At 49.6% G+C, this 16,847-nt stretch overlaps 1 protein-coding gene across 11 annotated transcripts in view; it reads right to left on the bottom strand.

Annotated features, from left to right (window-relative positions):
* Window positions 1-1,725: 1,725 nt before the first annotated feature.
* LOC120392407 (C-type lectin domain family 2 member D-like) overlaps window positions 1,726-16,847 on the bottom strand; it is a 73,961-nt gene continuing 58,839 nt past the window's right edge. For 8 of the 11 annotated variants that reach the window (XR_005591686.1, XR_005591680.1, XR_005591687.1 and 5 more), the window contains 6 exons: window positions 11,928-12,051; window positions 8,937-9,032; window positions 6,195-6,379; window positions 4,811-4,920; window positions 3,169-3,426; window positions 1,726-2,805 (listed from right to left, as the gene is read on the bottom strand). Coding sequence is in view for 1 of the 11 variants with exons in the window: in XM_039517146.1 (XP_039373080.1) it covers window positions 3,276-3,426; window positions 4,811-4,920; window positions 6,195-6,379; window positions 8,937-9,032; window positions 11,928-12,051 (666 nt within the window). In the remaining 10 variants the exon portion in view is untranslated. Of the gene's footprint in view, window positions 2,806-3,020; window positions 3,427-4,810; window positions 4,921-6,194; window positions 6,380-8,936; window positions 9,033-11,927; window positions 12,052-12,378; window positions 12,462-16,847 lie in introns of those variants that run through there. The other 3 variants (XR_005591685.1, XR_005591689.1, XM_039517146.1) reach the window with 3 other exon arrangements.

Here is a 16,847-nt window from a genome sequence, read left to right as displayed (position 1 = left end):
ACCTACTTTTTAAAGCTAGTGATAGCTGTGTGTGTGTTAAAACTACCACATTGCAAGATATACATTTTAATCTCATTACCACTGCAGCCAATCATATTGTTTACTGGCCTGCAGATAGAATTTTGCAAGTAGCCTTAGGTTCCAGATACCCTTTCATTGGACTAGTTTAGTACCTGAATGGTTTCAAGATTTGCTTTCATTGTTACCAGAGGTTCAAAGAATCTCTGAAATACAAGGGCAAATTCATGTTTCAAAATATATATCAAGTTGAAAAGTATGCCTTTCATCAGGGCCGGCTCTAACATTTTTGCCGCCCCAAGCAAAACAAAAAAGCGCCGCCCTGCCCCCACGAGCACCGCCCGACCCCTACCCGAGCGTCACATTGCGTCACGCCGCCCAAGTCCCCGCCCCCCAGCGCCGCGTCGCGCTGCCCACGTCCCCGCCCCACCAGCGCTGCATCGCACCACCCAAGTCCCCACCCCGAGCATCGTGTCGGGCCGCCCAAGTCCCCGCCCCAGTGCTGCATAGTGCCGCCCAAGTGCCCCGAGCATCGCGTCTTGCTTCCCAAGTCCCCGGCCCCCCTCCCCCACCCGCGCCACCGGGCCAAACCAAAAACAAACCCCGATCACTGCCCCCTCCCAAGGTGCCGCCCCGAGCACGTGCTTGGTAGGCTGGTGCCTGGAGCCGGCCCTGCCTTTCATACAGCTTATAGAGTGTCTATTTTATGTACTAAGTATGATGTATTGTGCTTTGTGACTAAAACTGTACAACAACCCCATCATATTATTGCTATGGGAATGTTATTGCTTATATTGCTATTAGTTAGTTTAGGATTATGTTGTTGTTGTTGTAGTAAAGGCTGTACTAAAAGTAATACCTTTCATGTCCATGCTAATCATGCATTGTCATTACATCCAGTCAAAACCCCTAAGGTTGAAACATCTGGTGTAGAATCTGAAATCCATGGCTTAATGCAAATAGAGGTTTGAAAATATTTGTTGTACTAGAACTACAAAAGGGGAGAGTGTGGAAGTACAGAAAGAACTGACAAGGATTTGTAGGGGATCTTAATGCATGACAGTCTGTTAGCCAGAGTTAGGCTAACAGTAACCCTAATAACACGAGAGTTGTAGAAGCGAGGATTATGTGAGGCGAGTGGAAAAGAACTGTGTGAGAAGTTGTTTTTCGACTTTGTGTAGATAATACAATATGTAGACTGGCATCTCTTAAGTGAGAAAAACAAGATATCAGGATGACCTATGTATAAACAAAATGCAGCTGTTGCTTATTATTGTCTGTAACAAAAGTATAAATGCTTGCTGTAATTGTTTACCTGTTGAGAGACCTGTCTAGGAAGGGGAGACCCTATGTCCTAGTGCACTCTCTCCCTGTTGTAGCTGCTAAACAGAATAAAGTATCTGACTCTGCTGCACCAAACAAAAAGCGAGAACTGAGTTTTTCTCCAACATAGACATATGCACAAGTTACAAATATACTCACAACCTTAACAGTAGTGTTAGGATCTGATGGGTCTCTCATGGATTGCCCATCAACAGAGGGATGGTTCCTGCTGGAGTTTCGCGTAGGGAGCTCAATTTTCCCACTCTGAGCATCCTCCTTATAATGTGATTCAATCTATACCTACATTCTGCGCATGTCCATGCATATAGTGTCAACCCTCTTTTTCCTTATTGGTTTGATGGTCCTCTAGGAACTTACAGTACCCCGATTTCTATAGGTCGTGTAGGTTCTCTTTATTCTCATTAGCACTGATGCACAACCTGTGTCCTGTGGTTAAGATACGTGTTGGAAACAGATGCACCTTTACAGCATTTTTATGATTTAAAATTAATCTTCCAGCTAGATTTTCACAATGTCACCACTTGGTACCACTTTTCCATAATCTTAGGGCATCGGGTTATTCTTCAGTCACTTGCTTATGTCAGCATTTCTTAGCTCTAACAGCTAAGCTAAAATCTTGCAGGCCTCAGCCTGCAGCTGTGTGTTTCAGCCCTTGTTATTTAGATGTCGAATACATAATTAACCCTTCCAGCTACTAAATCATTCTTATACTTGTATTATCCTACCACTTAACTCGAGCATACAAGGATTATATACGACGTAACCTGCTAGTTGATTATAACCATAGAAGAAATGAGCAATAAACTAATACCATTGGCTACAGAAGCTTTATAATGATCAACACAAGGAGCTCAAACTTTCATTGAATTCAATGGGAGTTAGGAGCTGAAATACCTTTGTGGATCTGGGCGTGCATGTTGTTGAACTGGCAGTGAGCGAGAGAGGAATTGGCCACAAGAAGAGAGCAGAGGTGGAATGATTTTGGCAAAGCTCCCAGGATCTCCCCGGAGACTTGTGGGGCCTGAACAATGGGGAGTGGTTATCAGAATGGGGGAAGACGGATGTTGAGACACCCTAACTCAGTTCATGTCCTGGGAGGTTTTGCTGTGGTGGCTGACAGCCCGGGGACTGAACCAGGGACCTCCAGAGCTAAAAGCAAGAGCTGCTACAGCTTGAGATAAGGCCCCAGTAGCCTAATTAGACCTGTATGAAATCTGTGTGGCACCGGCCTTAGCCAGCTTGGAAGCAGTTTGAGGCAGGGACTGTCTCTTCATGGTGTACGTGCAGCTCCCAGTGGGCCCTGAACTTGTCAGTGGGCTCTGAGCAATGGTTTAATTAAACTCATAGACTTTTAGGCCAGAAGGGCCCATTATGACCATCCAGCCTGACCTCCTGCTCATTGCAGGCCACAGAAGCTCGCCCACTCACTCCTGGGGTAGAGCCAGGGCCGGCTCCAGACCCCAGCGCGCCAAGCGCGCGCGTGGGGCGGCATTTTGCTGGCAGGGCGGCAGGCGGCTCCGGCGGACCTTCCGCAGTCATGCCTGCGGGAGGTCTACCGGAGCCGCGGGACAGCGGATCTCCCGCAGGCATGACTGCGGAGGGTGCGCCGGTCCCGCGGCTTGGGTGGACCTCCCGCAGGCATGCCTGCTGAAGCTCCACCGTAGGCGCGGGACCAGCCGTCCCTCTGCACGCATGTCTGCTGGAGGTCTCGCGGAGGTGCGGGACCGGCGCCCAGCAGCACGCCCCCTGCGACGTCCCGCCCTGCTTGGGGTGGCCAAATTCTTAGAGCCGCCCCTGGGTAGAGCCCTGCTTCTGGAGTTGCTCTCCTAGCTCCAGAGTATGGCATTTAAAGCAGCTATTCAATATCTGTTATATAGGAAGCAGCAGTGGCAGCTGAAGAGAGGGGATTTGCTTCACTCCAGTAAAGCTTGCAGGGCCCCATTTTGTTTCCTCTTTGCCAGTTCATCCGGCTGGCTACAAATCCATTTCATGGCGTTCTGGCCCAATGAGATGCTGGGGCGGTCGTTGAGATATACATATAGTCCGTCTCCTTCCACTTTGAACCTACAATGGAAGGAGAGTCACTCATCAGCTGAATCACACAGGAAGCCTCCAACCACTGGCCTCTCTGTGTAATTGCTGCACTCGCAGGTCCAGTCTACAAGGGCAGGGCCCATCTATTTGTTCTAGGTTTGTACAGCGCCTTGCGCAATGGGCTCCTGCTCCATGAATGAGGCTCCCACAATACAATTAATCGGTAAAAACTAACCAAGTCAGGGTTCTCTCATCAGAGGTGGGTATAATTGACCTGGTTAAATGGTGTTCACAGACCATGTGTCACCACATTTGCATGGACACTCCCACAGCGCAGCCTGAGCTGTAGCGGTGGGAGTGTCCATGGGGAAATCTAAGCAGCTGTGCTAGAGAGAATGGCCTTCTGGGTAAGGCACTAGGCTGGGACTCAGGGAACCTCTGTTCAAAGATCTCAGCCTTAAGCATTCGTAAAGCACCTGATGCACGCTGAACAGATTTTCCCATGGGAGACTGTCACAGATGCCTTTTCTACACTAGGGATATTTATCATAGCAAGAACCATTCTGACCCATAAAGAGGGTAAATTAACAGATTTTCTGGTACTTTGGCAATTTCATAAAATTAAAAAAAAACACCATTTTGGGTCAAAAAATGTTTTGACAAAAATTGAAAAGTTTTATTTGGCTGTCAGCTAGTTTTTGAATATTTGAATTAAAAAAAAAAAATTAAAGAAAATTTTGCAATGAAAATTTGTTTGAAAGCAAAATGTTTAGATTTTTTTTTAAATGAGCAATCTAGTGAACCTGACAGGAAATCACCAAACATTGCTGCATTCCCAAATGGCTTGAGCCAAAAAGTTTCATCCATCTCTCTTTCTAATGTGCTTCAGCCCAATTGTATGTGGCCCTGCCCCTTGCATGGTCATTTTCACCACTGGAAAGTGGCTGAATCAGCATGGAAGCATTTCACAACTGTTTTGCACTGGTGTGAAATCCCGGCACAAAGTGCGGGGGGAAATGTGACTAGCCCAGTGCCGCTTTTTAATCCCTCGCTAGTGAAAGGTTTATAAGTCTGCTCCTGCCTGTTAACAGACTTGGTTCTTTAGCTTGAGCAGTAGAGATGCATGTTTTACATCCAGAGATCTGCAGCTCAATCTCAGCCAGCGCAATATCTTCCCACAAAAGGTGCTGCAGTTATCTTACAAGTGTCCAGAGAATGAGATTCCTACATGTACACCCCACTGACTGTACTCAGAGAAGGGATCTGACCCTCTGCACAAAATGCGGGGGACACCCCTGGAGTAAAGGGTTGTTGGAGCACCTGTAATACCTGAAAGATCATCAGCTCTGACTATCAGATGAGAGCCCTAACTTCTGGCCCAACTATGACCAGGCTGTTAGCATGAAGCACTCACAGGCTGTTGTTGAATTCTGTACCATCCACCCATCTCCAGGGCTGGGCCAGGTCCCTCCTGCAGAGGCCGATCCAGCGTACAGGGGAGCCTTTATGTTGCTGCAGGAAATCCTTTAAAAACAACAAAGGGCAGAGGGTTAGGATGTGGGGGGATGAGGGGTTTGGGGTGTGGGAGGGGCTCAGGGCTAGGGCAGAGGGTACAGGTGCAGGGAGGGTGAGGGCTCGGGTGGAGCAGGGCTGGGGATGAGTTTGGGATGCAGACAGGCTGCTCCAGGGCTGGGGCCAGAGAGGAGGATTCCCCCCAGCCCTCTCCCTGCTGGCAGAAGTGACCTCTGGGTGAGGGGCCCCTCTCTCCCCTGGCAGCACACTCCCCCCCCCCCCCACACTGTCACTGCACGTGCTCCTAGGGCCCCTCTCAGGCCCAGGAAGCCCCCTCACCATGTGCACCTCCTCCCCTGCTGCTGCCCCTCACTGTAGCCTCACTGGGGGTGGGGGATGGGGTTGGGGCTGCCCCTTGCCCAGTGTGGGACAGGAGCAGTGACTGGGGGTGCGGGGACCCCCTGTGCTGGTGGAGGGTCCCACTGGAAAAGAGAAGGGTCCAAGGCAGAAGGGCAGGGTAAGGGCAGCCTGCCCTGCCATTATTGAATGGGGGGCACTAGGACCCTGCGGCAGCAGTTGATGCCGGGAGCAGGAAGAGCAGAGTCAGTGTTGAGCTGCAGGCTCCAGGGGGTGGTACGTTGGGGGCAGATACAACTCGCTGCCCTTACAAAGTCCTTAAAGGGATGGGACCGTGGAGGCTGCTCCACTCTCCAGGACAGCTGGACAGACACAGACTGGGGCCAGTGCCATGACCTCAGCTGTAGACTTCCTTGCTGGGAGAGATCAGAACTGACCCGAACCTGGACTGTGGTCAGATCAACGTGTCAGGTGCACTTAAGGAGCCGATTCATAATAACCTTGAACATAAACTATGTGAATCTATTATTTGTGTATGGCAGGAGCCCCAACTAATATTCAGAGCCCACTGGGTGTTGCACAGACACACAGTGACAGTCCCTGCCCCAGCTGAGATCAGAGCCCAGTTGTGCCGGGTGCTGCACAGACTCACAGGGAGAGACAGGCCCTGCCCCAGCTGAGATCGAGGCCCCGTTGTGCCAGGCACTGCACAGACACACAGGGAGAGACAGTAGCTGCCTGAGGAGCTCACAGTCTACATAGACAAAGGGAGACTGTTATGTGATCCAGGAAACCATCTAACCCTCAACTTTCATCGTCTGAGCTCCCAGCACCGGAACCCCAGAGCAGGACAGGCCTCATTCCACTATTGTCTGTGCTGTCACATCTGCCTAACTGCATCTCACAGAGAACCCGTATCTCTGCCTTACCAGGTCTTTCTGGGTGTCAATGACAGCCAGGGAAGCGTTGAGTGAAGAGCAGTTGCTCTGGCCTTCGTTCCAGGTCCCATCTGCCTTTGAGAAGAGGTAGCATTTCCCTCGGTAGCCAACCCAGTCATCTGGGCACGCGGCAGCAGGGAGGTCCAGCGGCGAGGAACGACGTTTGGAGGCTACCACTGAAAATTAGCAAGTGGCAGAGTGGTTAGGCATTCTCCCCTCCCCACTGTCTGATTTAATTGCCCCTCCCCCCCAGACATATGTTTCTAGGAATAATCCTAGCCCTTATCCAGTACTTCATCTGTAGAGCTCAAGGCTCCTTATAAAGAAATGCTGTGTCATTATTCCCATTTTACAGATGGGAAAACTGAGTCAGAGGGCGGGGAAGTGACTGGCCTAAGGTCACCCAGCAGACTGACAGAGCTGAGAATAGACCTCAGTTCTTCTGAGTACAAGCCCATCTTGTAAACTACACTTGTTGCTCTGAGTTACAGGCAGGAAAGTTGGCATTTGAAATGAAAGTGATCGATACTGCAGATAAAACTGATCCAAAAGCAGATTCAATTACCCATATTTAAATAGGAAATCAGGTGCCCCAGCAGCAGGGTAGCGGCACCTGTAGTTCACAGAATCAACCACTATGTGTCACTCAAGATACAAGAAAGAAGCTACGAGAACTGCTAGTCTAACGGATGGAGTCAGGACTGGCTTCTGAGCTCAGTGACTTGGAGGTAAAACCGGAGTCATTGGAGCCAGGTGTGGATTCTGATCTCAGTGACTCTGATGTAAATGTAGAGTGATCCCACTGAAGTCAGTGATGCCCAGGACAGGTTCTGATCTGTTATCCTGGTGTAAATCCAGAGTCACTCCGCAGAACCCCACGGAGTTATTCTGGATTGTAGCTCACAGCAGAATCTGTCAGAAGATCACAACTACACCATTCTCCACCCCGGAGGCTGACACAGCAGATTCAGTGGCCCTGGTCATTGCCCAACCATTAATCACATCACCCCTGCATGCTAATGCCTGTGAGGTTAAGCATGGATTCGTCTACCAGCCCCTCGTGACTGCACTCTCTGGCTGAGAAGAGGCGCAAGAGGCCTGGACAGATAAGGCAGCAGGAATTTTACTGCCTTATGGCCTGTGCATGAGACTGATTGGTGGTAGTCCCATGTTCCCCTTATACCCTGATGTGGAACGGCCAGATCACAATTGTCTGAGCCTGGGCAGTTATACTGAGCAAAGCTGTGTAATGTACCAAGTAGCTGAGAACTGTGAAAACTCGACTCACCTCGACATTTCCTTCATCCGCTAGGAAAGCAGTAAAAGGAGAACAAAATGAACCAAAATTTAACCTTTTCAATCTAGCAAAGCAGCCATGGTATAATCCCCTACAGCAGCAGGGAGGGAGCTAAAGGGCCAGGGAAGTGGTTTCCAATCAGAGTTGGGGCTCTGACAGCGTCAGAATGATCTGAGATGGGCTGATATTTCCAATCAAGCTGGAAATAAAATGCAACTTTTTAACAGTCAGGGAGAGTAACCATCAGAGTAACTCCTTATGGGCGGGGGCAGATTCTCCATCACTTGCCTGGAGATTGGATTGGTCTCTCTTAAAGGTTTGGATTCAGATCCTCAGCTGATGCAAGCCAGCAATGTAAACAGAGCTATGTTGATTTACACCAGCCTGCTCAAGTTAAATTGGTCAGCAATTTCCCTCCACCACCCCCCATGGAAATTCATTGATATTTTTGGTGAAAATTGGAATAGTAAGAAACTCAGCAAAAAGACAAAGTGCCTCATGGGAGTTGAAGTTCAGGTGCCTCATGCTCCCATTCTCTTCTATAGGCCAGGCTCCCTGGGTTGAACTGTATTTCCCATGATGCATCATGTTTCCCCCCACTTTTGGAGAAGGGCAACAGTGCATCATGGAAGTCCCTGGCAATGATGCATCATGGGAGATGTAGTCTGTCCCACTGAGGAGACTGATGTCATGAGAGTCATAGCTAAGTTGTCTCATCCCCAGGTTTAAATTCTCATGCTGTATTTCTTGGAGCCCCGGGACTCGGGGTTTCTGCCCCACAGAGGGCACTGGGGCTCGAACCTTTGGAAATATTTATCAGAGCTGCACTCTGGACCGCTCGGGCTGAATTTAAGCCCTGCTCATGCCTTTGTGGCCTGTTTCTTTAACTTTTCAGCCTGGAGATTGTGTTGTAATAGATTTTTGCATTGTTTAATGGAGCATGTTCTATAGACAAAGGGCCAACCCTTCAGCTGGTGTCAAGCAGCTGAGATCCATCGAATAATAATAATATCTCACTCTTCTAAACACTTTTCATTCACAGCTCAAAGCACTTTGGCAAAGTGAGATCAGGGATCCCCATTTTACAAATGGGAAAACTGAGGCACCGAGGCATGAAGCAACTTGCTCAAGGTCACTAGCTTGGCAGAGCCAAGAATAAAACCCAAGTCTCCTGTGTCCCTGTCCAGTGCCCTATCTACTAGACCACACTGCCTCCCAGCATCAAGGAAGCTCCCCCGATTAGTGCCAGCTACATGCATTCTGCTGTGGGAGTGACGGGGAGTTTGATGTAGGGAGAGCCATGCCACTCCAAAGTGTTGGGAGCCCCAGAAATAATCAGAGAGAAGCTGAGTCAGCACCTTTAATCAGTCCGGAGATCGTGAGTGAGACAGAGCTGCAGGGGAACCGGAACAAATTGCCAGGGGCGGAGAACTCACCTGCCAAAGCTACAACCAGGGCAGTGATGATGCTGATAACTGCCATGAATCTGATGGCGTATCGAGACCGGTTCCTGGCCCTGGCCGGATGCTGAGCTGAAAACATTAAAGCAGCTGTTCATATTCCCTGTGCCATTCGGGAAGAGACGGTGAGGGATCAAACTTCGGATTATCACAGCAATTAAGCGCTGGGCTACAGAACGGAGGCAGCGGCTAGAGGGGATGATGGGGTTAGAATGGCAGGCTAGGAGATGATCGGAGCGGCAGAATTTGGAAAGGACAGCTTATGTCGTTTGCTGATTTCAGGCCAATGTTTTCAAACCTGGATGCTTAAGCCAGACTCCCATATCCACAGTCAGGCATCTAAACAAGAAGCTGATTTCTAGCAGTCTGGCGCTCCCATTGAGGCCAAGGAGGGTATCAGCACCTTGGAACATAGAAATAGCCACCCTGGATCAGACGCAGGGTCCAGCTAGCCCAGTCACTTCCGTCTGGACCCACAAAGTGACATAGCTGCCTAAATCTGGGATTAGGCACCTGAATCCAAGGCTTAGGTACCGCTGCGATGCACAAACCCCTGCTCTGCTGGATCTAACCCTGCAGATGCCTAAACTAATTCAGCACCTAGGGTAAGTGTCTATGTTTCTGCCTATGGGAATGTGCACTGTCAGTCTAGGCACCCAGACACCCAACTCCTGCCTAAGCTCCAGAGTGATTCAAAACCAGAGGGACGACCAGCGCCCCTCCACCTAACTTGCCTGATCCAGTACGTGTGCTCGGAGGCCACCTAGCGGAGGAAGACCTCTCTTTAGCCTACTGGTTAAGCTACTCACCTAGCTCAGAAGGGACCCCTGGTACACGTTCCCCCACAAAGCGATTTGAACAGGGCTCTGCTACCTCTCCGGTGGGTTCCTGAACCATTGAGCGATGGGATATTCTGACACAAGTCTTGCTTGGTGACATTGTTCATCTTTAAATAATTGAGCCATTAAATGGGCCAGAGACCATGTGAGACTGACTCCTTACCCCCGTGGTTAGGCCACTCACCTGATAGGCAGCAGATCCCTGTTCAAATCAGCCGGAGGAGGATTTGAAGGAGAGTCTCCCACATCCCAGGTGAGTACCAAAAACGAGGGCACCTCAGCCACCTGACGGCAGGATGGGGCCCCCAGCTAGCAGAGAGATTGCTAGCAGAGAGAGGCATCTCCTGACAACCTGGCCTAGGTGCTGAATTCCGATGGGGGCGGGGCTGAGGATACCCCCCCTGCTCAGCATCTCCCATGGGCTAGCTTAGGTGTCTCCCTGTCTAGCGAGCTGCCTTTTGTGGATCCCATTCTGAGGTGTCCCTCTCCCCGCAGGCAGTGCACAGGAAGCTGAGGCTCCTAAGCCAGGCTTGGTGGATCCGGGTGATTTGGGGGTTGGACTAGATGACCTCCTGAGGTCCCTTCCAACCCTGAGATTCTATGATTCTCGGCACCTCAAAGTTGAGCGATACGACACTTCGCTTTGCAGCGCCTAAGTCCCTACGTGGATCTGGTCCCTTGTCTCCCTTGGCCTCAGTTCCCCACGTGTAACTTCCCTAACCTCACAGCGGGGTTGTGAGGATCAATACACTGACGATTGTAAGGAGCCCTGGTACTACATTAACAGGAGGCCACGTAAGTACATAAGCTGCCTAGATAGATCACTCCGTGAGAAAGCATCTATGAGATATTTGAACACTATGGCAATGGAACTACGGAAAAGAAACTAGAAAATTAGATAGACCATGCTGAAAAGAGACGCAAGGCTGAAGAGACAGAGGAAAATTGGCACATATATAGGACTGACAAGATAGTTAACGGATAGTTTGGCTCAGTGGGTAGATGACAGATGTACCCGATTTCTAGTTTTCATCCTGGCTGACCCTGTGGCTACTGAAATAGAACTGTAATTGTGAGAATTTCCTATTTGCAAGTTTTCGAGGGCTTGCCTTTTTTAATGCTACATGAGTCATGCATATTTCATTGTCTCTTTGCCTTTCAACAACAACAACCGGAGAAGGGAAACGCGTGAAGGAAAGAGGCAGTTTTTATTAGAAAGTGAGAGTGTGACATTTTGACTCCAGTGGAGCTACGCCAAATTCACACCAGCTGGGGATCCAGCCACTTTGACCCTCAAGGAGCTTTAAGTTACGCTGGCAATAGCAGTCCCTATGGCCACTCCACTGTCCTAGGGTCTCTGGAGTATACTGTGCTCCAGCCCTACCCTCTCCTGCCTCTGGCAGCCTCCCCTCCCCTGTTGGGCAGAGGACTAGGAGCAGTTACATAAGCTAAATTCCCAGCTCCCCACTTTATGAGCTTTGCACCATTTAGCAGCTAGAAGGGGGATCCGGGATCTGGCCCAATAAGCGCAGTTTTTGCTCCACCCTCACCTTTGTGCAGCTTTTAAAATGAAGTTGATACAGCAGGCACTGAAATAACTCGCCCTGACCTGTGTCTGTAGCAAGATTTGAGCCGTGTAACCTTCAACACTGAGAACACTGGCTGCTACCACTTGAGCTAATGAAGTAAATCCAGTGGATAGCCGCAGTAGTAGGCTATTGTCCTCTAGTAGACCAGCTTCTGGGGTGGGGAATGCGAAACCCACTCCTCACAGCAGGGTTTGAACCCAGGACTCTAAAAGCTGATGTTTTGATGACTTGAATTAAAGAATTAAACCCAAAACACAGCAGCAACAATAGGCTGTTATCCTCCCTGATGGGGTAAAGAATGAACCCACCAACAGGGTTCAAACTGGGGATCCTACTACACTAGAAAGCCTGGAATGCTCTTAATTGAACTAATGGAAAAAACTTGATTAGCTTACAGAGGTTGTGAGTTGTTATCCTGTAGTGCTACTAAGGGAGAACGAGAACCCGGTCTACCAGTGGGTGACAGTCTCACCAAACTATGCTGAGATGGCTCCCTAGGAAACTGCTTAAGAACAAGAGCAAACAGAAGATAAATATACCTCGAGGCTGCTCTGTCAGCACCTGGTTGGAACCGTTGTCTCCCGCCTGCTCTTCATTGTGCCTGGGCGTCCTGAAGTTGTCCCCCATTTCATCCATGTCAGAGCACACTTGAGTGAAAGAAAACTGGAGCATAAAGAAGTTTTCCATTAATTCAATGAAGAGTGCAAGGTAAGAGCCAGACAGTCACTAAAATCAGAGCGTAACCCACAAATACACTGGGGACTTTTTGTCCCCTGCTTGTGGCTGTTTCATGAAGACTCTGTTGTAACCACCACATAATAGGAAATAAACCCCGCCCCTTCTTTGGTGTGGTAGTCAGACTTGAATTTGGGGGCCCTGATCCCTGATCACGTGCTACTGAACTATAAATTAATAGTGATCTGGCTCCTGGGAAAAAACCCTAGGAGGCAGCAGTGTATTTCAGAGCTCACTATGCCCACTTAAACACACCATGGATGGCTGCATAATTGTGTCACTCAGTCAAATCCGGCTGAGCCTCCTACTGCTGGAGCAGCCCGGGCAGCAGACGCCTGTGTCTGTAAACTTCCAAGCTTATGTGCGGCGAACCACAGATAATTGTGGTGTGCGTTACGTCACAGCTGTAAATCATTCGTCCCAACTCAGTCACTGCCAACAGCTTCTCGCTGACTCAGCTACACTTTTAAACACTCAGCGCTTGGCTACATAGGGAAATTGACCGGAATAACCATTTCAGAATACGCTATTTCAGACCAGCTCCCTGTTCAGATGGTATTGTGGGAAAAAAATGATTTTATTCCGGAAGAATTACTCTACTTGGGATTTTGCACTAATTATTCCAGAATAAAGTGGCGTTTGTTCCAGAAGAGAGTGTCCACTTGCTCTCCAGAATAGCTACTGCTGTCAATTTCCCTGTGTAGATGAGCCCTTATAAAACTCCCATGGACTTCAGTGGGGCAGGATCAATTCAACCCTATAATCTGTTTGACAGTGCACAGCACAATGGGCAGCCTGCACCCTCATTTGGGCCTTTGGGTGCTACAGCCATAGAAATAATAATAAAAATTAATACATCTCTAATAACATAACACTCATTTCTTATCTAGTGCTTTTCATCAATAGATTCCAAGTGCTTCACATGTACTCACCCTCCCAACATCCCTTTGAGATAGGCAACTGCTGTTACCCCTAATGTACAGATCGGGAAACCAAGCCACAGAGAGGCTAAGTGCCTTGCCCAAAGTCACTCAAGAAGTCTGCGGTGGAGCAGGGGATTGAAGCTGAGTGCCCCAAGGCCTAGCTAGTGCCCTAACCACTAGGTGATCCTTCTTCTAAATAAGAAAAAGATGTCAAGAAACTGAGGTGCTGGAGCTCTGCAAGCCACTCCACTTCGGAATCATTTCACTGCATTCTAATTCTTGAATCAAAAGTTTCAGTATAAAAGGTTCTTGGCTAAGAGGGAAAGAAAAGTACCAGAATCTGGCTACTGGGATATTCACTCAGGATGAAATTTAAGCTGGGCAAGGGCAATGCAACACATAAATCCCACATCAAGGCTTTATGTGGGATTTGCAGGATGTCTGGTTATTACAGATTGCGAATGACTCACCATCCAGAGATCTGCAACACTTTGAACTTCCAGTCATGTGCTGGGTGGCTTGAAATGTTATGAGGCAGTAGTGCTATGTGACTTCCAAATGACCTGACCTCAAAGTATATTCCTGCCTCACCTTCACTGACAAAATCACCCCCAATCTCCTGGCCGCATGTATGCTAAACCCCTTCCCTTATGTTCCTACTATCGGGGGTGCAGCCCTGCTGACACCTCCACCATCAGGGACATGGTGTAGGGGAGTCCGTCACAGACAGCACACTCATTGGAGAAAATTCACCCTGCAAACATTGCCCCCCCCACCCTGCTCCTGAAAGAAACTGAGCTGCTGACTCTTTGCATCTCATTCAGTTAGGAACCATCTAGTTGCATTTTAATTATTGAATGAAAAATGTATGTGGCTGTAAGAACTTCTGGAGAGAGAAAGGGAAGCCCCAGGATTCCTGCTACAGAGGGCAGCTTTGTAGGGGGTGTGAAAGGATATTCACTCGGGGGGACATTTACCCCTGTGCAAGACTTAAATGCTGCACAGGCATCATGCTGGCTCTCTGTGCAGGAGTGGATCTCACCCTAAAGCAGAAGTAATTGCAAGGAGATGGACTGAGAACGCTGTCAATAATGCAATTGATAAGCAGGCTCGGAGGATGTGAAAACAAGGAAATAGGCTGACAGTTCAATCGATTCCAACACATGAGTGAGATCACTGATGACCTGGCCAGAACTGGACAATTGGAAACTCGGGTGGGAATGACAACGGGTGAGGAGATGGGAAAATAGGAAGATATTAACTGAGGAAGAGATGAACGCTCCTCTGATTGAGATCAAAGCATCTCAGAGAATAAAAACGTCTGTCGTGAGATTGTGGCCGGGGTATGTGGCAGGACTGACCATCACTAGAGATGAGACCGAGATTATATGCAGTCTGCATGAAGGGGCAGGAATATGCTAACTGAACACCTGCCCACACTTGTCAATGAAATACTATAAGGAAAGGGAAGCTTTTTGGATCAAGCCCTACAAAGGACCCCATACGAGTTGCCACATTCATTCTCAAACTTCCTGGCCTGATACAACTATTGCAGGACAGGAAAAGAGGCAGACAGAACGAGGGGCGCACCTTGCCTGCTTCCTAAACCAACTCCTCTCATCTCCTGGCCATAAGAAGGCATGCACCACACTGAGACCCACATGCTGGATCTGTGTGTTGGGCTGGGGAGGGGATCTAGTCTATAGGGTACTTACAAGGGGCTTGGCCTCTAGGATGTGAAATACTGACTGCCACCTGGAACGTGTGTAGCACCAGCGGTGAGTCGGTAGGGAGACGGTGCAGGGAGAGAATGCCTCCCCACAGCAAAAAAAAAAACTTATAATCCATGCAGCTGGATTTGGATGATTCCCCCTTCCCCCATTTCAAACACTGCACCTCACACCTGATTTAGAAATAAAGCTTCAACTACCAACGAAATCTCCCTCTCCCTGCATGCAGCAGCCAGTCTCACTCCTCCCAGCCTTAACAGGGCTGCCAGGGCCCAGCTGAGTACATCAGCGCTCACAGCCCTGAGCAAGCATCCTGCAGAGAATCAGGCATCCTGCCAGAAGCAGTGTTCTGGGCTTCTTTATCTTGATAAATCTGTTACTTTGTAAGTGGGAGATTTCCCCTCACAGCAACCCCTGGCAAGCCTAATAAGTTTCCAGACTGGAAACAGGGTTTCTATTTAGCGATTTCCTCAGTGTCGTCTTATCTTAATTATAATATTTCCTAAGTCACATAATGTATGAGATTTGTACAGTGAAAGTGAGCTGCAAGTCAGTTTCCTTGACGTATCTCTGATGGCAGCTTGGTCGGACACATTGGGGTAAATGAAATGCTCCATCTTTAGACAGACTAGGCCCATGGGTGAGGTGATATCTTTCATTGGACCAAATTCTGTTGGTGAGAGAGACACGCTTTCCAGCTACACAGAGCTCGTTTTCAGGTCTGGAAAACTGACGAAGAGCTCTGAGTAAGCTTGAAAGTTTTTCTCTCTCCCCAACAGAAGTTGGTCCAGTAAAAGATATTACATGGGGTGACCAGATAACAAGTACGAAAAATGGGAGGGGGGGGTAAATAGGCACCTATGTAAGACAAAGCCCCAAATATTGGGACTGACCCAACAAAATCAAGACATCTGGTCACCCTAATATCACCTCACCCACCTTGTCTCTGTAATATCCTGGGACCAACGTGGCTACAACAACGCAGCATGCGGAGTCTTCGAAATGTGTTAATTAACATAGGAATCACTTGGTTACATTTTAATTATTTAGCAAAGTGTCTCGATGAAAATCAACACAGCAGAAAGAAAAGTAGGATTCAAAGGGGACTTAAAAGGCTGCCCAGATCTTGTAGGGAGAAGTAGTTGCACGGAGACAGACTGAAGGATGGAAATATAGAACATTAAAGAGGACGATGGCGACTAGGGCTGGAGAATCAGAACAAAGGATAATAGCAACATCTAGTTTTTTTGTCCATAGATCTCAAAGCACTTTACAGATGGGGAAGAAGTCTGGGGCTTGGGCTTGGAGAGTGGGGTGCAGGCTTATCTGGGGTGGCTGCCAGTCAGTGGCTCAGCATGGCTAAGGCAGGCTCCCTGCCTGTCCTAGGTCCATGGTCCATTGCTCCTGGGAAGCAGCCAGCGGGTCCTGCACCTGAACCGTCTGCCCCAGCCCTGAGCCCTCCCAAACGTGGAGCTCCCTCCTCCACCCCAAACCTCTCATCCCCAGCCCCACCCCAGAGCCAGCACCCCCAGCCCAGAGCCCTCACCCTCTCCCACACCCCAGCCAGGGCTGGCTCCAGACCCCAGCGTGCCAAGCACGCGCGTGGGGCGGCATTTTAACTGGAGGGCGGCAGGCAGGTCTGGCGGACCTTCTGCAGTCATGCCTGCGGGAGGTCCAACGGAGCCGCGGGACGACCAGACCTCCCGCAGGCATGACTGCGGAAGCTCCACCGTAGGCGCGGGACCAGCGGCACGTCTGTGGGAGGTCCCGCGGAGGCGCGGGACCGGCACCCGGCAGCACGAGCGGCGCAGCGCGCCGCCCTGCTTGGGGCAGCGGAATTCGTAGAGCCGCCCCTGACCCCAGCCCTCTACCTCAATCCACAGCCCCCTCCCACACTCTGAATTCCTTGGTCTCCCCCCGCAGCCTAGAGCCCCCTCCTGCACCCCAAAACCCTCATCCCTGGCCCCACCCAAGAGCCCCCTCACACACCCTAACCCCCTGCCTCAACCCACAGCCCCCTCCAGCACTTTGAAACCCTCAGTCGCCCCCTCAGCCATATATTATTCCCAGA

The sequence above is a fragment of the Mauremys reevesii genome, unplaced genomic scaffold (assembly GCF_016161935.1).
Source record: "Mauremys reevesii isolate NIE-2019 unplaced genomic scaffold, ASM1616193v1 Contig1, whole genome shotgun sequence".
NCBI classification, from domain to species: domain Eukaryota; kingdom Metazoa; phylum Chordata; order Testudines; family Geoemydidae; genus Mauremys; species Mauremys reevesii.
This window is presented reverse-complemented; position numbering and strand designations above follow the sequence as displayed.